This window comes from Calliphora vicina, chromosome 3, assembly GCF_958450345.1.
Source record: "Calliphora vicina chromosome 3, idCalVici1.1, whole genome shotgun sequence".
Classification (NCBI taxonomy): Eukaryota; Metazoa; Arthropoda; class Insecta; order Diptera; family Calliphoridae; genus Calliphora; species Calliphora vicina.
The window spans coordinates 20,467,110-20,491,177 of NC_088782.1; the positions used below are offsets into that span (position 1 = coordinate 20,467,110).

The window sequence follows — 24,068 nt, forward strand, 5'->3', positions numbered from 1 at the left end:
AAAAATTTAATAAACAAAAGTTTTTTGTAACAGTTTTTATTTCTTTTATATTTTATTTTTTATAAACTAACAATTTTACATTACAAAATAAATACAATTATAAATAAATAAAGAAGAAACTTATGATTTATATTGATCTAAACAATAGCCGGTTATTTGATCTGAGATGCAATCGAAAACATCAAAAGCCAAGTCACAACTTTCACCTTTTTCCGGCAGTTTTCTGCGATCCACATGATATTTGTTGGTAACAGCACGCAAACATAAATTCACCGATCTCAGGGTGGCCATAAAAAATCCATGCTCATTAACGCCGCCCGAATAGAAATCAACCAAACCGTCTAAAGTAGGCCAACCCAATTTATCAATGGCATTATTTTTGGCATAAACACAATGCAACAGACACTGCAAAGAAAATTCATTTTGTTTTATTATAAAACGCAAATAAAATATCAATTTTAATAAACTTTTTTTTTTTGTTAAATATATGTGTGAAAATTTAATTTTTATAACAAAAACTTAAGTTATTAAAATTAAACAGAATTTGTGGTTAATAATAAGCATTTATAAAGAATACTCTACACAATATTTGTTAAGGGAAAATTGTTTTATATAAAAAAAAATTATTAGAAATGAAAACAATTTTCTATATATAAAAAATCTCAACTGAGATAAATCATTGATAGAAAATATTTCTGTTAAACTGAGATCAATTTTCGATAGTAAAAATCAATGTTGAACTGAGATAAATTTTGGATAAAAAACTAAGATCAATTTTAAATAGAAAATATCTCACTTAAACTGAGATCAATTTTCAATAGAAAAGATCTCAGTTTACAGAAAAGATCTCAGTTAAACTCAGATCACTATTCAATAGAAAATATGTCAGTTAAACTGTGATAAATTTTCAATAGAAAAGATCTCAATTAAACGGATATCCGTTAAGCCGAGATCAATTTTTAATAGAAAAAACTCAGATAAACTGAGATCAATTTTCGATAGAAAAAATTTCAGTTAAACCGGGATCAAATAGAAATGATCTCAGTTAAACTGAGGTCAATTTTCAATAGAAAATATCTCTGGTAAACTGAGATCAATGTTCAATAGAAAATTTCAATATATATCTCAGCTAAATTAAGATCAATTTTCAATAGAACAGATCTCAATTAAATTGAGATCAATTTTCAATAGAAAAAAGACTCAGTTAATCAATAGAAAAAATCTGAGTTCAACTAGGATCAATTTTTGATAGAAAATATCTCAGTTAAATTGAGATCAATTTTCAATAGAAAAGATCTCAGTTAAACTGAGATCAATTTTCAATAGAAAAATCTCAGTTATGCTGAGATCTATTTTTGATAGTAAAGATCTCAGTTAAACTGAGATCACTTTTCAATAGAAAAAACCTCAGTTAAACGGAAATCGATTTTCAATGGAAAAGATCTCAGTTAAATTAAGATCATTTTTCAATAAAAAAAATTCAATTAAACTGAGATCAATGTTCAATAGAAAATATCTCAGTTAAACAGAGATAAATTTTCAATAGAAATGATCTCAGTTAATCTGAGATCAATTTTCAATAGAAAAGATCTCAATAAAACTGAGATCAATTTTCAATCGAAAAGATCTCAGTTCAATTGAGATCAATTTCCAATAGAAATGATCTCAGTTAAACTGAGATCAATAATTAATAGAAAAGATCGCAGTTAAACTGAGATCAGTTTTCAATAGAAAAGATCTCAGTTTAACCGATTACATTTTTGAATAGAAAAGATCTCAGTTAAACTGAGATCAATTTTCAATAGAAAAGATCTCAGTTAATGGAGAAGATCTCAGTTAAACTGAGATAAATTTTGGATAGGAAAGATCTCAGTTAAACTGAGATCAGTTTTCAATAGAAAAGATCTCAGTTAAACTAAAAAAAAATCTCAGTTAAACTTAGATAAATTTTCGATAGAAAATATCTCAATCAAATTGATCTCAGTTTAACTGAGATCAATTTTCAATAGAAAAAATCTCAGTTAAAGGGAGATCAATTTTCAATAGAAATATTTCAGTTAAACTGAGATCAATTTTCAATAGAAAATATCTCAGTTAAATTGAGATCAAATTCAATAGAAAAGATCTCAGTTAAACTGAGAGCAATTTTCAATAAAAAAGATCTCATCGAAAATTTATCTCAGTTGAATTAAGAGAAAATATCTCAGTTTAACTAAGATAAAATTCTCACTTAATTAATTTCAATGAAATATAGAAACATGCACCAAACCCATGAAAACCTCTACCACTACCTCAAGTAGCTCACCATAACATTGACTTTGCATTATTGTTGCTAAAAAAAAACATGTCTTCGCATGCAGTTAACAATACTTCTTGCGATTCTACTACTCATCTTAATTGTTCATTATTAAGACACGTCATTGATCATTATTAAATGTATTGTATAAGTATATTTAACTAGGTATTATTCCAACTATTCTATATTATAATACAAATATTTTTTATCAGTTTTATTATGTTTCTCAACATTGAGTTTAATTACTCTTGATAATTCAAAACGAATTGTCTTGTAAAGTTTAAAGATCTTTTATTAAAAGTGTGCGTTTTTTTTAAATCAACTAATTAAATATATATTTTTTTCTGTTTATATTTATGAATTAAGTGGTAATTAAATAATTGCTCAAAATTATTATTTATTTGATAAATGAAGATAAACGAGTTGAAAGTTTAAACATTTTCATTAAAAAAAAATTTGGCTTGTCTACTATTAAATTGAGCTGAAATTATAAATAGATGATACAAACATAAATATATTAGACCGGCACGTGAAAAAATATTACCACCGTCACCTACTAAATACTATCATCTAGATCTAACAGTTGATTAGCAAGATCATAAGAGAAAATGTTTAAAATTTATGGAACCACAATTTGAACATTTTCATACCTTCCATAAAAATGTTTACTCGAATGCCTTCAATATTTCCCAATTAACTCTTAAGTATTGAAAAATAATTAATATTTCCACTTACCCCTGCAATACGCTTGTCCTCCGATGGTACCAATGTCGGATGATAAATTCCATTTGAAATATCACTCACACGACTTATGCGTCTCAATAAACGAATCATGCGTCTTTGTGGATTTGCTGAGTTCTCTTCAATGAAATACTCGTAACGATCACCATTTTCCGCCACCTCATCATCACCACCATTACCAAGTATAATAACACCTTCTTCTTCGTCCTGAGAGGATGATGACGATTCTGTCCATGATGATTCGGTATGAGTTGCTGCTGGCGATTCAGCAGTTTCAATTAAATCAATACTGTCATCGTTGGGATTGATGGGCGGATGAGTTTTATGCACCTCTTGTTTGAGTATATGAAAGGCCTCTTTGGTAAGGGATAGAGATAGTGAGAGTAAGATAAACTATATATTTGATAGTTTAATTTTGAATTGTTGATATATGTATTACCCAAGACTAATTTATTTTTAACCTCTTCTTGACATTCTTTAATGAAATTTTCCACTCTTCTGGCAGTACGTGGCGGATTCAGGCATTTGGTTTTCTGTGAAATAGTTAAGGAAAGTAAAAAAATTTACAGTATTTGAAATGCTTTTGATTCAAACTAAACTATTTTATTAATTGGATACGGTTTTTCAGCTTGCCTGAAACCATAAAAAATATAATAAACTAAACTAGATTGGTAAATTATTTGTATAAGTATTTGTTTGAGCAACCCCAAATGACTACACAGGAGGCAGTTGTGAAATTTATTTGTAGATTTTACAGAAAACAGACGTTGCTCATATTACAAGCCACAGCACAATGAGGCATAATTATTACTGGAGTATTTGAGTTTATATTTTGACGATTGCTCCCATAGACCCCTCAGTAGCTGCACTGTATTGTATCAAACAGAAACCTAATTTATACTAATACGGATTTCCCCAGGCCCATCCGAATGCAACATATTTTCCAATTTTACATATTCAGCACCAACGTTACAAATTTCGATACGATATGAAAATTAACAAAACTTTTATTGAATATTATTGTGTGTATGACTTAAAAATGCTGAATTTTTCGTTTTTAATAAATTATATATCAGTTAGAAGCATAGATTGTATATATTTTGATTTTGTATCACTCGTATGTGGGAAAAGAGAGTAATTTTTTACTCTCTGCTTCCGTTCTATGCGTTTATTCTATATTTTGAAGTGTATATGTATATCTGTCATTTATTCTAACTTAGTTATGAATATTATAGTGTAAACCATGACACAACAATATAAGGTATACTCAGTAGGAAATAAATTGTCAATTATACAATTCTTGTAACGTCAAACAAAAGAAACTATGAAAAAAAATCAAAATCCAAGTTTGACGTTATAGGGGTAAATATTGAAAACTCTCCCTAGTGATTCTACCTTCTACAATTATTGTATCATGGTGTAAACATGATTCGTTTCTGTGCCAACAAAGCGTCATTGCGAAAAGTTTTGCTTTACTTCTTTAATTTAAAAAAAAAACGTGCCGATTGATCACCAAAGCATATGGTGAATATTTTCCAGCGGTTTCAACGTCCGAGACATGGTTTGTTCGGTTCAGAAGTGACACGGAAGACAATGATCGCTCAGGCCAGCCAAAAAAGTTTGAAGACCAAGAATTGGGGGCATTACTCCATGAAGTTTGTTATAAAACTCAATAAGAGCTTACAAAATCTTTGAGAGCTACTGAAGCAGCAATATCAAAACGTTTGTGAGCAGCAGAATTCATCCAAAAGCAGGGAAATTGGATACCATACAAATTGAAGCCGAGAGACCTTGATATCTGAAATGCTGCTTCAACGCATAAAAGATAATCATTTTTGCACCGAATCATAACTTGCGATGAAAAATGGATCCATTCATGATAACCCGAAGTGTAAGAGATCATATGTGAAGCCCGGCCAACCGTCCTAATCGACAACAAAGTCAAATATCCATGTCGCTAATGTAATTCTCTGTCCTATCTATTATGAGCTGCTAAATCTGAATATTCCAACGCTGGACCACATTATGAAATATCTTTTAAAAACTATTTAGAATGAAGTGGTTGGGAAGTTTTGCTTCACCCGCCTTAGTCCGACTTTGGAACAGAGTATCCGATATTGGCTTTATTCGTTATTGGCCTCAAAAGATGATCAGTTATTTTGACTCGGAATCCATATGTTGCCAAAAACATGTTTTCCCGTTTGTATGGATACAAAATTAAGTCTCGATATTCCCAACTAAAATTAAAGTTTCTGAGCTGGATCAAAGAATAAAAAGATAAAAATACGAGATTTACAATAAATGGCGTATCTTGTGAACGCGGTTTTAGTTTTTAATAACTTATATGTCATTTTGAAGGGTACATACATATCTATCATTTATTCTCATTTAGTTATTGAACAATTACAAATTTCGAATTTTGTGCCAACAAAGCGTCGTATGCGGAAAGTTTAGCTTTACTTCTTTAATTTGAAAAAAAGTTCCGCTGAAGCACACCTATTGTTTACCAATGCTTCTGGTGACGTGCGATTTGTTCAGACAAGGACAACCAAAAAAGTTTGAAGACCAAGAATTGGAGGAACTACCCTATGAAGATTGTTGTAAAACTCTGCTACCAAAATCATTGGGAGCTACTCAAGCAGCAATTTATAAACGTAAAGTGGTTTGGAAGTTTTGCTTCACCTGCCTTGTCCCGTCCGACAACTATTTGTGTCGATCAATGCAGAATGATCATTCTGGGATACGCTTCTCTTTGGAACAGAGTATCCAATACTTTGAATACATTTATATTGTACAAATGTTTCAAAATAAATGCTAAAAATTTTAAGAAAAAAAAATCGCGCATTTTTAAGACATACACCCAATATTTGAAAACTGTGTGATTTTAAAATGGTTGTATAAATATCATAAAATGTTCCAGTCATATAGCGGAAACAAGGAAAAAACTCAAACAAAAATTTACTCTCAAAAATCACACATACGTTTGTATTTGTTTTCACATAGATTTTTTTACTAATTAGTTCTCACCACTTAAGTTTTTGATAACTGAGTTAGGTCTTAGGCTATATGTCTATTATCTATGGTTTCAGTGTTTTTTATACACACATTTGAAAATTGTTTTCCGGTCGTGTTTCTGAAAATATTGTAATCAAACATTTAATTTTGATGGCATTTTTTTATAATATTTAAAATTTTAAATACATAACAAAAAAACATTTGCTAAATATCACACATGATTCAAAGTTTATTTCCACAAACCGCTGATTATGACACAAACAAACAACTTAACAAACAAACCGAAACTCTTTCATACAAACCTTATTACTGGTTACATCGTAACTACGATAACCATATCCTTGTACGGCTGTCAATGTCACTATCAAACCGATTACGTTTAAATGCACAAATTGTATAATTTTCATGATCAAAGAAACTCAAAAAATACTACTTGTGGTAAAAAGTAAATAAAAACCGAAACGAAAACAACAACCTTTTTCTTTAAACGCCTTATTACAAATGAAAATGAAATTTTACACAATTTTCCAAAGTCACCAAAATGTGTGAATAAAATTGCATATTTTTTTTTTTGCTTGCGAACTTCTTTGGTTGGTTACAAACATTTTCTAGTTTGTTTTGCACTATTTTTTGTGCGCATTTTACACATTGCGTTTTATAATCGTGGGTAATTGACGATTTTACAACTCCATCATCTCCTAGTATTACAAAATCTGCAATTATAGCTGCAGCAAAATGTTCGATCATGGTAAGTTATTAGTCATGAAGTTACAAAGATGCAAATAAAAAACAAACAAACGTGTAAATAAAACAAGTTACATAAAAAAGTGCAAGTAATACGAGTTGTAAAGAAATTATGCTCAATATTTTTTTTCTTTATACAATAATATTGATAACAATATTGTTTGACAACATACTGCGAGTTGCAAACAAGTTGTATTTAGTTCAATGACAATTTAAGAAAACTGGAATTTTCATATCCTTTAGCTGAATATGTAGCATGTAAGATCAATGTATAATATGTTAGACACATGATAAGTGGTTTGTGGTATATTTTTTGTTTTCCTTTCTCAAAATAATTGCAGCACGAAAAGAAAATATTGAATCACCATATTGTATGTTATATTAATATTTGACTGATAATACATTTAACTGGTTAAATAACACAGGACAACAGCAAAAAAGGCTATATAGATTTGATGCATCATGGTTACCTAAGTACAAAAAAATTTTAAAATTTTTGAATTCTATGGATAGATTTTTTAAAAAAAATTTTTTTTTTCTAAAATTGTGAATTTTTTTAGATGTTTCTCCACATAATTTATGATAACTCATAAATGGTTAGTCCGATATTAATGACGTAGACTTAGAAAAATTCAAATTTACATAAAAAAATATAATCTGTTCTCAGTAGTTTCGGAGTTATAATAACAAATTGAAGCAAAAAATATATTTTTTACGAGAAAATAGCAAATTTTTTGGTTTTAAAAAACTCATGAAAAATCGAAAACGGCAGAACTTGTTCAGGTTTATTACTTTGTCGCAAAGCCGCGTATAATAGGAACAAAATTTGATATCGAAGATAAAAATCTATTGATTATTTTCGAATTTATTCACAATTAAGTGAATTCGCTCATTTTCACAAAATTAAACTTTTTTGTTTGACATACATACAATTGAGTAGTTAATGTTCTTCTTTCGATTGATTGAATGTTGAAAACATTTTCTCCATGCTATGTACAAATTTATTACGTTTTAATCGGCTTAGTAGTTTCGGAGTTATAATAATAAATTGAAACAAAAAAAATATATTTTTTATGTAAAAATATCCAATTTTTGTACCCTTCACCTTCGTGAGAAGGGTATATATAAGTTTGTCATTCCGTTTGTAATTTCTATATTTTTCATTTCCCACCCTATAAAGTATATATATTCTGGATCCTTATAGATAGCGGAGTCGATTAAGCCATGTCCGTCTGTCTGTCTGTTGAAATCAATTTTCTGAAGACCCCAGATATCTTCGGGATCCAAATCTTCAATAATTCTGTCAGACATGCTTTCGAGAAGTTGGCTATTTAAAATCAGCAAAATCGGTCCATAAATAACGGAGATATGAGCAAAAAACCGGGACAACCTCGATTTTTTACGTATTTTTGATCTATATCTGGATTACTAAGTCATAAATATAGACAATATGGATATCTAATGATAGATATTTCAAAGTCCATTGCAACGATGTAGATAAGACTATAGTAATTTGGACCTACAATGGGTCAAAATCGGGAAAAATATTTTTTAACCCGAATTTTTTTTCATCAAAAAATTTTTTTGTCAAACATTTTTTTCCCAAAAAAAAAAAATTTAAAAAAAAAAATTTTAAAAAAATTTGAAAAAACTTACTTGTTTTGTTTTTAAAAATCATGAAAAATCGAAAACGACAGAAATTGTTTAGATTTATTGCTTTATCGCAAAGTTACATGTAATAGGAACAAAATGAGATATCGATCATAAAAATTTATGGATTATTTTCAAATTTATTCACAATTAAGTGAATATCCATAGAATTTAAAAATTTTACCATTTTTGTACTACTGGAACCGCAATACATCAAAATTTTTTCGATTTTGTTGCCCTGTGTAATATAATGACATGTTTTGGTCGAATTTAATTATACCTCCTCGGCAGTGTCCAAAATAAAGGCCTGAAATGTTGACTTCTATAAGAAAGCGACAAGTGTAACAACAACCATTGTTAAGTCATGCCGTGTCATGTTATTCAAACAAATTTGACATGATATTCCGTGACAATACCAAACATAACTAATGTGAAATGTCGAAAAAAAACTTGCTCACGCGAGACACACGCTTTGTAAGTTATTATTATTGTCTCAAGGCCCCAATGTGAGGTACCTCGTGTATATACAAAACTATTATAGCTAAAACTAAGTTTTTTATAGATCTCTTCTAATAGATTCCGTATATTCTTATATAAATCTTTCAAATCAAACCGAGAACAAAAATTAAACATAATTTTGAAAATATACCCGTATTTACAGTTCAAATTCAAAACTTAATTTCAACTACACCTCTTTATAACCATGGGAAATTTTTATTAAATTATAATTATATGAATTTCACTATTAATAACTATATTTTTATATCCATATTGATTTTGTCATTCCGTTTGTAACATATCGAAATATTGGTTGTATATATATCATGGGTCCTCTTATGATTATAAAACGATCTAGATATATCCGTCCGTCTGGTATTGAAAATGGGCAATATCGGTCAATTATTTCACCTAGCCCCCATACAAACAACTCCCGGAATACTGTTTGAGCAGTCTTAAGTTTCTTATAAATTATAAGACAATTAAGATAATAAGTTATAATAATTAATATCGTGATGAAACTTTGTGCAGTTTTTTAAATATAATTTTTAGATTCAGAGACCCTGACATTTTTGACATCTATAACCTTTAAGAAAACATGAACAGATTCGATTATTTTCAGCAATGTTCGTCTTTGAACCAAAAATTTTAAAACTTTGTCAAATTCTCTTTAAAGTTGAGACTAGTAGTGGGCGTATGACTTAAAAATTCGATATTTTTCAAATTTTTAACTTTTATTTTGAAACATTTGTACCACAGACAATAACTAGATAGGTAACTGAGAGCCAAAACCCTAAGTCTGCTGTCAGAACCCTAATTCATGTACATATTTTGTTTTTGTATCACCCGTATGTGTGAAAAGAGAGTAATATTTTACTCTCTCCTTCCGTTCTATGCGTTTATTCTATGATTTGTACAATATAAATTTATTTAAAGTATTCACTATTTTTATCTATGATTTTTTGCCATCTTTATGGCAACAAATGGATTCTGAGCCAAAAGAACTGGTCATCTTTTGAGGCCAAGAACGTATCAAGCCAATATCGGATACATTGTTTCAAAGTGAAGCGTTCTGCATCGATCTAAACAAATAGTAGTCGGACGTGGCAAAGTGTGGACTAAGTATAAAGCGGGTGATGCAAATCTTCACAACCACGTCATTCTAAATAGTTTTTAAAAGGAATTGTAACATGTGGCCGAGTGTTGTCATGATGAAATATTACGGTTTCATGTCTGGTCCCATATTATTGGGTTTTTCCGGCCAATGCCCGTTTCAAACAAATCAGTTGCATTCGGTGTAGGTTCCCTGTGATGGTGTTATCAAATTTCAGCATCTGGCTGTCCGGGTTTCACGAAACGATCTCTTACAATTCGGCTTATCGTAATGGATCCATTTTTCATTGCAAGTAATGATTCGGTGCAAAATTTATTTACTTTTATAGCGTTAAAGCATAATTTAGGACAAGCAAAATCGTCTTTCAAGGTCTCTCGGTTTCAATTTGCATGGTACCCAATATCACTGCTTGCAAACGTTTTTAAATCGCTGCTTGAGTAGTTCCCAATGATTTTACTAGCTCTTGTTGAGTTTTACAACAATCTTCATGGAGTAATGCCTCCAATTATTGGTTTTCAAACTTTTTTTGGCTGACAATCGCAATCCTTGTCTTCCGTGTCAAAATTAGCACTTCTGAAACGCACAAATGAAGCTTTGAGTTAAAGAAGTAAAGCAAAACTTCCCGCATATGACGCTTTGTTGGCACAAAATTCGACTTTTTTGAAGCGGAAAAAACTGTGTTGTTTACAATATAATGTTCATTAACTAAGTGAGAATTAATGACAGATATGTACCTTTCAAAATGACTTATAAGTTATTATAGAAAAATAACGAGTTCAAAAGATACGCCATGTGTTGTGAGTCCCGCATTTTTAAGTCATACACCCGCTATTATGATAAAAAATATACTAATGTATTCTCTCCACTTAGGTTTATGACAACAGATTTAGGTCTTTGACATTCGAATTTCTGCTCTATGTATATTTCAATTTCTTTATTCCAATCTTTAAGATATAACTGTCTTATCGCAAATAAGCAATATCAACTTTTATCCTATTTAAATTAAACTTAATTATCAAATAACGGCAAAATAATTAATAATTCTTCTGTTAGATTAAATAATTAAATATTTGCTTTTGTATTAAAAATTAATATTTGTTTAAATATTAATGACAACTGTTTCACTGATAACATCTCAAATACATTGTTCGCTTTTGTTTTGCTATATAAAGGCATCCAATATTCCATTCCTACCAAATTTAATAATAACAAAAATGAATATTGTGCGGAGTAAACTGTTTTGCAATTTAATAATTTTGCAAATGTTTAACTTGGTATTTGCTTCAACGGAAATAGAAATCAAATTAAAACTAAATCAACAACAACAAGATGGCAATATTTTTGGTTCATTAGAAACAAAGTATAAAGTAAACGATTATGGTTTGGAACTACAGGAGAAATGGAATACATCCAATGAATTGTTCACGGAAGAGGGAATAGTTAATTCACAATTAATGTCTGAATTACAACTCGTCTACGGCGATATCAAGAAGGGCTACACATCACCTCAGCTGTATCTGAATATGTATAATAATTTCTACGACTTATTGCATGAAATATCGTTAGAAACTGATTTTGAAAATAATATCCATCGTGGTCGTGGCAACTCGAATAATAATAATGCTGATATAGAATATGAAATTCGCTCTATTTTGTCGGATGGATTTCTGTTGAATTTTGATAATTCTCTAATTGATCGTACGTATAGTTATAGCGAAGCTGTGGAATTTAAGCTCAAGAAAATATTTAATTCATATCTGAATATAACATTTACTTTAAGATCCGTCAAAAATATCGAGTTTAATATGAAAATTAAAAGTGATTCGTTTAAAACATCTTTTAGAGTGGATGACAATGTGTTTCAATTAGTAACGTATAAGAAGTTTAATGAAACCAAATTTAATTTAAACATTAAACTTAATACAGTTAAAGAAATATTTCATAATGAAAACACATTGCCTTTGATTAAAGACAACGAACAATTTCAGCTTTAAACTGTTATTTTCTTTTGTAAGTTAGTATATCTGGAATTAAAATAATTTTATTTTGATGAAAAAGTGTAAAAAAATGTAATTATTACATTTTAACCTTAACAGTACTCGTTCTGATAGCTTAAAGGGGGGTCACACGGTATGCATTCCGTGTGACCCCCCTTGTATCGAATATTGGGACATATATTCGATACATATGAATTTCCATGTGTATGTCAAAATTCACGTTATACATACGATTAATAATTTACACGTTCACACGTACATATGTAATTGAGTGTGACATAAACTCTATTAGATTATAGAATTGATGTTTTTATATCACAATAATTATATATTTAATTTAATAAAACTTATTTTGTTATGATTTTTCTCTACTCTTTTTGTTTTGTGTATTTTATTTTGCACTCACACAGTGTTTTATTTCAAAATACACATTGCAATGCATTGTTAAACACACGAAAATAGAACATTCTCCAATTGGCAAAAATGTCATGTCACAAAACACATGCAATACATACCGTGTGAGCGACCTATTAGCGGTAACAATATGCAGTCAACATTGATATTGAATAAAAATACCGCACGTGTTTGATATATTTGTTAATATTGAACATTGTTCTGTTTAATACAAATAATTCCTGTTTTAATAAATGCATTTAAATTAAATTTCCATTTATTTTTTGAACGACAATTGCGTTTTTTTATTAATTCTTATAATACAGACGAAAAAACTTTATTATTTAATTCAATTTCAATTGTTTTACTGGCAATATAGTACTTACATAAAATAACTCGTCCATACCATTTCCTATATAATCTCATACCAAACTCGATTTTATCCAGATCATTATTAACATGAGTTTTGTACAAAGCAAATTTGTTTGCTATTTAATAATTTTGCAAATTGCGCATTCGGTAATTTGTTTCACGGAGCTTGAGACAAAAACCAACATTTATCAGCAAGACATCAAAGTTGGTTATATACGCACCAAATATAAACTAAACGATTATGGTTTGAAAATAGAGGAGAAATGTAATACATCCAATTTATTATTCAACGACCAAGGTTTAGTAGATGGCCAACTAATATCCGATATACAGCAAGTACACGTTGATACAAAGAGAGGTTTTAGAAACCCTCGATACTATCTAAGTTTGTACAACAACTTGCAGGAATTGCTAGCAAATGTATCCTTACGCTTGAATTTTGAAAACTCCATTGAACATGGCCCAAGAAATTCTAGACACGATAATGCTGATATTGAAGAAGAAATGCGTTCCATTCTAACAACAGGATTTCGTTTAAACTTTGACTATCCTATAAATTGTCACAGGATTAACATCGATGAATCGGTAGAAGCTACATTAAACCAAATACTAGAGTTGTATTTAAATAGTACATTTGCTCAAAAACCAATCAAAAAAATCAAATTTGAAATGAAAATTACCAGTGAGACATTTAAAACTTCCTATGAGGTTGGAAGAAATGAACTGAAATTAACTTTTTCTACCAGAAATAATGAAAACCAATTAAATTTATGCCTCAAACTTAGCTCAGGTAAAAGACTATGCCAGAACGATCAAACGCTGTCGATAGATGCAGTAAGAGACGTTTTACATAATGAAGAAATGTACTAAACAGTGTGTTTTATATAATAGAATATGTATAACTAATAAATTATTTCTTTAATAAATATAATTTCCATAATAAAAATGAATATTTCATTATTTTAAACTAATTCTTGCATTTTTATACTTTCAAGGGTTAAGAAATAATTTGCTACAAAATTTCTGCAAAATTATTGTTGTGATCGTGAAAAGCTATAAGTAATTTCGAACTTTATGGACTGAAATGCTATATTAGAATCCCTACATATTTTTATTGTAGCTAGTGTTATTATTGTTATACAAAAATATCTGAATTTCATTTGGTATTTATTTGGGTATTTATATAAAATTATTTGAAACGCAGCTTTTGACAATCACTGAATGTCAATTAGTTGAAAATATGAAACTTTGTCCAAGGAACCATACCTCTAAAATGAATTGTAATGTTCCCAAAGGTAAAATTTTGAAAAATCGCACTTTGACCCATTTAAAGTGCCCCAATCGAGTCTAAATGTATAATCGACCCCCCACTAGCTTTGGAGGACCGACCCACCCATGCTAGTGGCACACCACGTGGAACCCTTGGGCAAAGTTTCTGGATTTTTTACTATTATTCAGTACCGTTATTTTTGAATTTTTAAACGAAAAAAGCAAGCCTATATCTGAAATAATTCGCTTTATCACCCGGGTGACCATTTCGGATTTAGTAGTTTAATAATTATTTTAATTTAAATGAAATTAAGACTCACTGAACAAATTTTAGAGTTCTGTAGAATTTATTAAAATCATTTTAAACTTTTTATGAGGTTTTTTGATTTTTTAAAATTTTGTTCGTCGCATATATATGTGGGGGATTTCATGTCAAGTGAACCAACTTTTGAAATCGATGTCTTCCGATCGGGATGAAATTTGCACCAAGGTTAGCTCTATTGGATAGTAACTCAGACACAATTTTTCAACAACATCGGTCGAGAACTCTCTGAGTTATAGGGGGTAAAATTTTGACAATTTGGTCAAACAGGGGTTTTTTCTTATCCATGTAACTTATTACCTATTGTTCTTAGCAAAATGTGTTCCAAATAGTATAGATAGCTATTTCTTCGATCTTTCGAAAAAAAATATTTAAAAAAAAAAATAAAAAATTTTTAATATTTTTTTTCCGAAATCAAAAACTTTTTTGACTTTTTTTTAAAATACGCTTTTTTTTTTTTTTTTTTTCTTAAAATAAAGTTTAGATATTTTCCTTGAACACCTACTTGGTCGCTTAGTGGGATGCGAGTGGGATATCTATCAAAATAAATATTTTGTAACTCAAAACATAAAATTTTTGACTTTTTTTGCAAAATCAAAAACTTTGTTGACTTTTTTTTTTCAAAATGGACCCTTTTTTAATCTTTTTTTTTAGGTCAAACAAAAGCTTAGATATTATCCTTGAAGACCCTTTTGGTCGCTTAGTGGGATGCGAGTGGGATATCTATCAAAATAAATATTTTTTAACTCAAGACTTACAATTTTTGACTTTTTTTTTTGCAAATACGATTTTTTTTCCAAATGGGCCCTTTTTTAAAATTTTTTTTTGTAGTCAAAAGAAAGCTTAGGTCCATTCCTTTAAGATATTTTTAGTCCCTTAGTGGGATGCGAGTAGGATATCTATCAAAATAAATATTTTGTAACGCAAGACATATAATTTTTTAATTTTTTTTTGCAAAATCAAATTTTTTTTCCAATATGGGCCCTTTTTTAATTTTTTTTTTTGCTCAAAAGAAAGCCTAGGTCCATTCCTTTAAGATATTTTTAGTCCCTTAGTGGGATGCGAGTGGGATATCTATCAAAATAAATATTTTGTAACGCAAGACATACATTTTTTAATTTTTTTTTGCAAAATCGAAATTTTTTCCAATATGGGACTTTTTTTTAAAAATTTTTTTTGCTCAAAAGAAAGCTTAGGTCTTTTCCTTTAAGACCTATTTTGTCACTTAGGAAGATGTGAGTAGGATATCTATTAAAATAAAAATGTTGTAACTCAAGACATTCACTTATTGACTTTTTTTTTGCAAATTCGAATTTTTTTTCAAAATGGGCCCTTTTTAAAAAATTTTTTTTTAGTCAAAAGAAAGCTTAGGTCCATTCCTTTAAGATATTTTAGGTCCCTTAGTGGGATACGAGTGGGATATCTATCAAAATAAATATTTTGTAACTCAAGATATACAATTTTTGATTTTTTGGCAAAATCAAAAACTTTTTTGACTTTTTTTTAAAATGGGCCCTTTTTGTAATTTTTTTTTTTGCTATAAAGAAAGCTTAGGCCTATTCCTTTAAGATGGTTTTGATCGCTTAGTGGGATGCGAGTGGGATATATATCAAAATAAATGTTTTGTAACTCAAGACATACAATTTTTGTGTTAAAACATTTATTTTGATAGATATCCCACTCGCATCCCACTAAGGGACTAAAAATATCTTAAAGGAATGGACCTAGGCTTTCTTTTGAGCAAAAAAAAAATTAAAAAAGGGCCCATATTGGAAAAAAAATTTGATTTTGCAAAAAAAAATTAAAAAATTGTATGTCTTGCGTTACAAAATATTTATTTTGATAGATATCCTACTCGCATCCCACTAAGGGACTAAAAATATCTTAAAGGAATGGACCTAAGCTTTCTTTTGACTACAAAAAAAATTTTAAAAAAAGGGCCCATTTGGAAAAAAAATCGTATTTGCAAAAAAAAAAGTCAAAAATTGTAAGTCTTGAGTTAAAAAATATTTATTTTGATAGATATCCCACTCGCATCCCACTAAGCGACCAAAAGGGTCTTCAAGGATAATATCTAAGCTTTTGTTTGACCTAAAAAAAAAGATTAAAAAAGGGTCCATTTTGAAAAAAAAAGTCAACAAAGTTTTTGATTTTGCAAAAAAAGTCAAAAATTTTATGTTTTGAGTTACAAAATATTTATTTTGATAGATATCCCACTCGCATGCCACTAAGCGACCAAGTAGGTGTTCAAGGAAAATATCTAAACTTTATTTTAAGAAAAAAAAAAAAAAAAAAAAATAGCGTATTTTAAAAAAAAGTCAAAAAAGTTTTTGATTTCGGAAAAAAAATATTAAAAATTTTTTATTTTTTTTTTTAAATATTTTTTTTCGAAAGATCGAAGAAATAGCTATCTGTACTATTTGGAACACATTTTGCTAAGAACAATAGGTAATAAGTTACATGGATAAGAAAAAACCCCTGTTTGACCAAATTGTCAAAATTTTACCCCCTATAACTCAGAGAGTTCTCGACCGATGTTGTTGAAAAATTGTGTCTGAGTTACTATCCAATAGAGCTAACCTTGGTGCAAATTCATCCCGATCGGAAGACATCGATTTCAAAAGTTGGTTCACTTGACATGAAATCCCCCATGTATATATGCGTGTGTATATAAGTGCAGTACCACCCGGGTGGGTATTGGTAAACCATGTACATAAAAAACCTTTGGTAAAGCGAATGAGACCACTACTCACTAGGATGGATATCTTAAAATTCGTTGAAAACATACGGTATGCAATCTTGGTGTAATACATATTAATTTAGTTACGATTGAGGTATCAGTAAATTAATTTAACACTTCTACCAAAAACACAACTAAATATCGCTTTAGTTTGGATGATAAATTGGCAAATATTAAGTTATCCTTAATTCCTTCCAAAACTATAAATACTGAATCCTTTGGTACATCAAATCACTCCTCAAAACTGAAAAAAGGATATAGTAGTTATCTGGATGAAATGGACTCATTTTACGGAGGGCGTACGAAAGTTAACTTATATTAGCTTCGAGATTTAAAATATTTTAATAAAAGTCATTTACGACGGTTTTCAATTATAGATAAAACTTAATTTTACAAAAAAAGTAAAAAAGAACGTCGATATATTTTTTAGTAGTAAAATAAATTAATAAAACACAAATGTATGTACATATTTATGTACTTGATAATTTTAAGTATTCCTTTAAACTTTTTTATTTGTTATATTTATTATTGTAAAAATCAAACAAATAAATAATTGAAAATTTTAATTTTTCCATGTTACCACCAATATATAACAGTAAAATTTTAAAAATATATTTATCAACGACTCACGTCGAAAAGAGATGCCTATATTATTAATTTGAGCAAAATTGTATGAAATAAAAAAATAATACTATTTTTAGTTTTTACCGAAATATACAACTGTGCTTTGGATATTTAAACTTACTAAACACAGCTGTCTGCACAATACTAAAACAGGGCGAATTCTTTTTAGGTGGTGGCAGTTATACAAAAACAACATTTAGTCTCAGCAAATGTCAGAAAACAGAAATGATAAATTAAATAAATGTATATTAAAACTTAAAATAGTATAGATTTTTGATTTAAGTTGATATAAGTTATTAATTTAAAAAATAAATATTCTTTTAATAAGCTTAGAATATGTAGATATTGAAATATAAAAACAAGCTTTGACAGACGCTAGAATCAAACAAGCGAAAATAGGCAATCAGCTGTTTGACTGAACCTACCTTATATGAATTCGCCTTGAACTAAAAGTAAAATAAATTACACTCGGTTTTCGGTACACTAGCCTTGCAATTCGTTCACAGGTAAAAGAATTAACAAATTTACTGATCAAATAAGCAAAATAATAAATAAAAATAGTGCAAAGACCTAGAAGAAACATTGAGTATTTAGATAAAATAAAAATTATCTATTTGAACATCAAATATTTGTGAAATAAATCAATATTAAAAACCAGGTCAAGTGACGTGTGTGCATTTGTGTCTGAGTGCTGAAAAAAACTTATTTTAAAAAAAGAAAAAGTTGTGTAATTATTATGGAAGTCGACTAGACAGCCAGGCAGTTAAAACGTTCCACTTTCCATAAGAATGATTTACAAAAATGTATTTATTTATTAAATTATTTACAAAACCAAAAGAGTTGAAAGAAAATTATGTAATTTGTATGGGTGTGTGTTTGTAATTCTGTGCAAACCTGCATAAGGTGGGAACGACAACTGTTTTATATCATTTCATTTGCTTGCACCAGGATCAATAAATATAATAGAATAACAAGGAAATCTATCTTGCAGTTATTGGTTGAGTCACTACTATCTCGCATTAACATTTGTCGGAATGTTTGACGCAACATGTTGATAAGCAGTACGCACAATTATATATTTTTATGACTCGAACAACGTTCAAATAAATTATACAAATATTGTCTTTAAACAAACATGTGTAGGATGTGTCTGCGTCATCGTGGCTTATGACTGTGACTCTTTTTTTATATATTTATTTTGCAATAAAGTCTGCCGGTGGTTTTTCTTCAATTCTTATCACGTGTTTTATTGTGTGTGTGATTCTTTTTTATGAAAAAGTTTATATTTATTTAAAACCTCGTGTTGGTTTCTTCCTCAAATGCAGCTTACATGTTCTGCGTGCATGAATAAAAAAAATAAGAAACCGGTATTAGTCACCTTGGAGGCTTGGCCTTAAAAACGCACGCTCATACTGTGTCTCTTCTTTAGTGGTTGGCCTTAAAATGCTGATTTGTTTAGTGCAATCGACCTTCTTTTATTCAATGCAAGGCATCCTCAATTCTTTTTGGTTTAGTACGATTTCAATTTTGTATGTGTATAAAAAGGGGCACGTCAGTAAGTTTTTTCCTAATCTTTGGTAATTTTTTTTTGTTGACAGATTGTTGTAACAATTATTAGTTTGAGTTTAAAGGGTAGTAAAGGTAAAGTTTTTCAAAATAGTTATGATTTTGAAAAAACAAAAGTTATGTTGTCTTGGATGGATCTCTACATATATTTTATTAAAACTTATAGCAACATTTATTTAAATCTCTCTTTTGATAGATTTTAGTCTACTGATAATAGGGTAATTCACCTCACCAACTTTAACAACCATTACAGATAATGCATGTTGTTGTGAGGTGAATACCTTCAATACTTTAATTTCTTGATTAATTCGCGATAGGAAAGATGAAAGGGTTTTAGTATAAAAAAAGTAATTAGCTAAAAAAAAAAAATAAAATAAAATCATTCCAATACGCATGAACATTTAAAAATTTCATTATTTTTTATTCTTGTATCTAACTTAATACATAAGCGGTTATTTATAGAAAATATGCTATATCATTTAAAGCAGTTTATCAGCTTTTTAGAAGTGGTCACTTTAAATGACACGTTTTCAATTTTATTTATACCTATTATTTTTAAGAATATTTTTTAATTTTTTATCAAAGTAGCTTATTAGGATCAATAAGTATACATTTTAAATTTTATTAGGATGGCACTGTTTGTAAGAAGTCAAAAAGTTCGCAGATGTCTTTTACATCGCAAATGAAAAAACAAACTTGATGTCGTGAAAAATGTATAAACAAATAGTTATTACCTTATATTTACTTATTTAGCTTTTGATTAATCAAAAACTTACAAATAGTAAAACTGTTGATAACATTTTTAAAAATATTTGTTCTTGAAATTTTCTATTTTTTTTGCTACAATTTGTTATTATAACTCTGAAACTACTGAGCCGATTAAAACGCAATATATAAACGGATTAAAAGTTATGTGAATCTCAACATTTCTATATTTATTTAAAAAAAATCCGACTAACCCCTTTTGAGTTATCAAAAATTATGTGGAGAAACGTCTAACTAATTTTACAATTTTACTTAAAATTTTTGGACCATATTTGTACTACTGGAACCACAATACTTCAAAATTGCGTAGTGGTTTATCTTTGAAATAAAAGTACTGCTTTGAATACAATTTACAAGTCGCACTTGATCAACAAGAGGGTATTAACTCAAAATTTTAAAATTTTCAGTAGAGGTTAAAAACTGTTTGTTGTTACATTTTAAGAGAATTTGAAAATCTGAATACATAATAGTATATAAATTCCATTTAAAAATATAATTACATTGTTTTTCTTTTAAATTTTTCCAATTATTGCAAAAAAAATCTGTTTTTTGAGTTAATACCTTTTTTCTGAAAAAATGTGAACAATTTTATTATAAAAAGAGTCACATTTCGAATTAAAATCATAAAGTAAAACAAATTTTATCAACAAAACAGTATCAACTCAAAATACAACCAAATATAAATAAAACAATTTGATTATTTTTAACTGGAATAAAGGCTCAACTCAAAATAATACCTTTTTTATGAAAATATACGATGCATTTCTATTTCAACTTTTGTATTAACTCAAAATAATACCTTTTTGTTGTATAAAAGTAGTCACTACATTATCATGAAAATGGTCTCAAATGTTGTTTTCGAGATGAAAGAGTAATCGGAATACGTTGAAATGTTTACAGTAGATAGATATTGATGTTGTTAGTTGATTTCTTGAAAAAAGTGAAATTTTCAAAATTTTGAGTTAATACCCTCTTGTTGATCAAGTGCGAAGTATAGATTTACGATTTGAATATAATTTTTTAAAACGAAATCGTTTGAAGCTTTCGTTTTATAAAATAAGCAATACGATATAAAATAGTTATGATACACTTGAAAAATATGACTAATCTGTAATTATTACAGTATCCAAAACCTAAAACCGATCAATCGGTTTTTTCATCTTTGTAATATCGACCGGATTCGGTTTTCTTTAACTTTTCGAAAAATGTTGATACCATTTTTAAAAATATTGATTTATTTTATAGAAAATTGTAGCGTTTGACAATATTTCGTAAAAGATATAAAATAATTGGATAAATATAGAGCCTTAAAAATTCAAAAATGTAAAATTTCCAAGGATGTAGTACACAATTTTTAACATATGGGCAATTCCATATCATCGTACGTGACATTTGTACGCATATAGAGTGGAATAGATTTTGCAAAAATAAGAGTATCTGAAAAATAATTTGGTTTTGTGTTCCATTCAGAGGGTACCATATTTTAAAATATTAAAAAGTTCTTTCGAAATATTGTTGTCCAAAATATTGAGCGAAATAAGGGTATATCGTAAGTGACATAAAACGGAACTCATTTTGAGGTACATGTAGAAATATGCGAAAATATTCGAATCGTGGGAGACGTTATGTTTTCGTTTAATTTATTATACTAAACGACATATTTTTCCTTTACAATCCGTCATATTTAAATAAAAAGAATCTTTGGATGATTTTATAATAAATAAAATTTAATATCGTACGTGACAGATTTTTCTCTTATAATAAAACAATATATATTCTCTAGATATACATACATATGTATACAAAAACTAAAAAAGTGAATAGAAAGAAAATAAACATTCAGTTTCAATAAACAATTTGACAATAGCAAAAAAACAATCTGAGTCAAATTCATTTCATACTACAAGCTAATTTGGAGCCTATTTTTCGCCTCAATTTTAGACTAAAACATTAAAAAGTTAAATATAATCAGTTTAAACTATTATTTTTGTCTTTAAAATGTTGTAATATGATCTAAATACTTTCAAATAGTAACATTTTATTATTTTCTTCTATTCAAATCACCTAGAAAAAAAGTTTCAAGGGTTTTTGTGTTTTCAGTCGTGGTAGCGATTCTCGTGGAGTTGCCCATATGTGTTTCTTATTAGCGCCCACAAAATTGAAATAGGATGGCTAAACAATAAGGATTAAATTTTAATATTCGTATTTAAAGGTAAATGTAAACATTATGTAAATTAGACACATTTCATTATTCTGAAAAAATAATAAAAAAAGGTAAAATTGTATATTAAAATCTATTTATTTTTCTTATAAAACATGAATTTACATATGTAATTGTTTTTTCTTTAAAAAAATGTCTAAAAATAAATTTAAGTAAACCCTTTTTATATTTAAAAAAAAAAGACTGGAAGACTGGTCCTTTCCATAACGCAATAGAAATTCGGACCCACAGGGTCAAAATCGGAACAAATATTTTTTAACCCGATTTTTTTCACAGAATTATGTTTTTCACAAAAAAATTTTTTTTTTACCAAAAAATTTGTTCAACAAACTATTACCTGAAACTATTAAGTTATTTGTTCAACTTTTGCTTAATCTCTACATGTCTTTAGAGCATAAAAACAAGATGGAAATTTAATTTCACCTATGCCTTGATAACTCCATTTGATTTTCTTATGCATTGTACCAAATGTCTTCATGAAAAATCTACTGCTTGTGAACTGAAATATTTTTAAGTACTATGACGAATTTGATGACATTCGAACAATTTAGAAAGTCATAAGACAAGAAAATTATATGTATGTATAAAATAAATATTTTGTGCTTTGCAGTTAATTTGCACATATTCAACTTTTCTTTCTTTAAAAAACACTCCCACTTTTTGTCAAATTATCTTATCGTTTCTTTGCAAAAAATTAATTTTTCAAGGTCTCAATCTTATGTACAATATGTTTCAAAGCACATGTGATAACCACTTAGATACGTTTTTAAATTTATTTTATGACCAATATGCTGTTAAAAGTTATTATGTATATATTTTCCTAATGCCAACTAATTACTTGACAAAATAAATTGCCAATGTCCAAAAAATCTATTGATTATTTCACCGATAAATAATAAATTTTATTATCTTGAACTTTGAATAATTAAATTCATTGTTAAACGATTACGTTTTAAGAAAAACATTCCTAATTAATTAAATTTTATTATGAAAATGTGTAATAAACATATAATCTAATTTTTTCAAAAGAAGTTGCTTGTATATAATTTGAAGTTGAAAGGCGGCCTAAATTTAGTTATTTATAAACTTGTTTTTTATCAGTATCCGGCCTGTTCTGTAAATCGAGTGATTTCAAAAACTAATGGTTGACAAATTGATAGATGTTCTGCAAATCGCACGATTTTGTACATTGAAACAGGTTTCTTTACTCGAATATACAATCATGTGGATTCGATTTACAGAACAACGAAATTAAAACGTTACTTTTTTTCATATACACCCAATTATGAATAAAAAATTCCCCGGGGTTTTTTCCCAATGAATTTGAAAAGTTCATTAAACGAACCTTTTATATAATCTTTCGGCATTTTTTTATCAAATATTTCCATATAAGCTGAATATATGAATATATTTTTTTCTTTAAATCATAATAAATGTTTTTCATTCTATTCTATCAACTATGTTGGAGGTTAAATAAATATTAAGTTAAGTGCATAATAAAGTATAAGCTGGTTTTCTTTTTTTAAACTGACAAATTTTTTTTAATTGTTATAAAAAGAAATTGTTTACCCTTTAATGTACACGTTTTGTCTGTTACATTTAAAATTCCCAGAAATTTTTCGAATATTGTAAATAAACAATAGTAAAATACCTAAAACAACATTTACACAGACCGAATGTAAACGAAAAAGTTAGAGAATCTAATCGAATGTAAATAGAAATAAGCGGTATAATAATGCAT

At 28.3% G+C, this 24,068-nt stretch overlaps 3 protein-coding genes across 4 annotated transcripts in view; 2 read left to right on the plus strand and 1 right to left on the minus strand.

Annotated features, from left to right (window-relative positions):
• Positions 1 to 72: 72 nt before the first annotated feature.
• Positions 73 to 6,459, minus strand: Obp73a (Odorant-binding protein 73a). Its single transcript, XM_065504281.1, has 4 exons — positions 6,355 to 6,459; positions 3,477 to 3,570; positions 3,032 to 3,393; positions 73 to 405 (listed from the first exon to the last, which is right to left on the minus strand). Exons 1-4 carry the CDS (start codon positions 6,457 to 6,459, stop codon positions 121 to 123), a joined length of 846 nt encoding a protein of 281 aa, XP_065360353.1. The 3' UTR covers positions 73 to 120.
• A 4,861-nt stretch (positions 6,460 to 11,320) lies between these two features.
• LOC135954208 (uncharacterized) lies at positions 11,321 to 12,052 on the plus strand. Its single transcript, XM_065504286.1, has one exon. It carries the CDS (start codon positions 11,321 to 11,323, stop codon positions 12,050 to 12,052), a length of 732 nt encoding a protein of 243 aa, XP_065360358.1.
• Positions 12,050 to 24,068, plus strand: part of Nc73EF (oxoglutarate dehydrogenase Nc73EF) — a 43,312-nt gene continuing 31,293 nt past the window's right edge. The window contains exon 1 of one of the 2 annotated variants that reach the window (XM_065505318.1): positions 12,050 to 12,068. The gene's annotated coding sequence lies outside the window, so the exon portion shown is untranslated. Of the gene's footprint in view, positions 12,069 to 18,197; positions 18,282 to 24,068 lie in introns of those variants that run through there. The other variant, XM_065505317.1, reaches the window with a different exon arrangement.

What these genes read in the sequence shown, in the direction of transcription:
- Obp73a (XM_065504281.1), bottom strand. Translation starts at nt 6,459, where the DNA reads ATGAAAATTATACAATTTGTGCATTTAAACGTAATCGGTTTGATAGTG. An exon ending in ACGATGTAACCAGTAATAAG is followed by an intron (nt 3,571 to 6,354) that starts GTTTGTATGAAA and finishes ACTATTTCACAG; the next exon opens with AAAACCAAATGCCTGAATCC. An exon ending in AGGACAAGCGTATTGCAGGG is followed by an intron (nt 406 to 3,031) that starts GTAAGTGGAAAT and finishes TTTTCTTTGCAG; the next exon opens with TGTCTGTTGCATTGTGTTTA.
- LOC135954208 (XM_065504286.1), top strand. Translation starts at nt 11,321, where the DNA reads ATGTTTAACTTGGTATTTGCTTCAACGGAAATAGAAATCAAATTAAAA.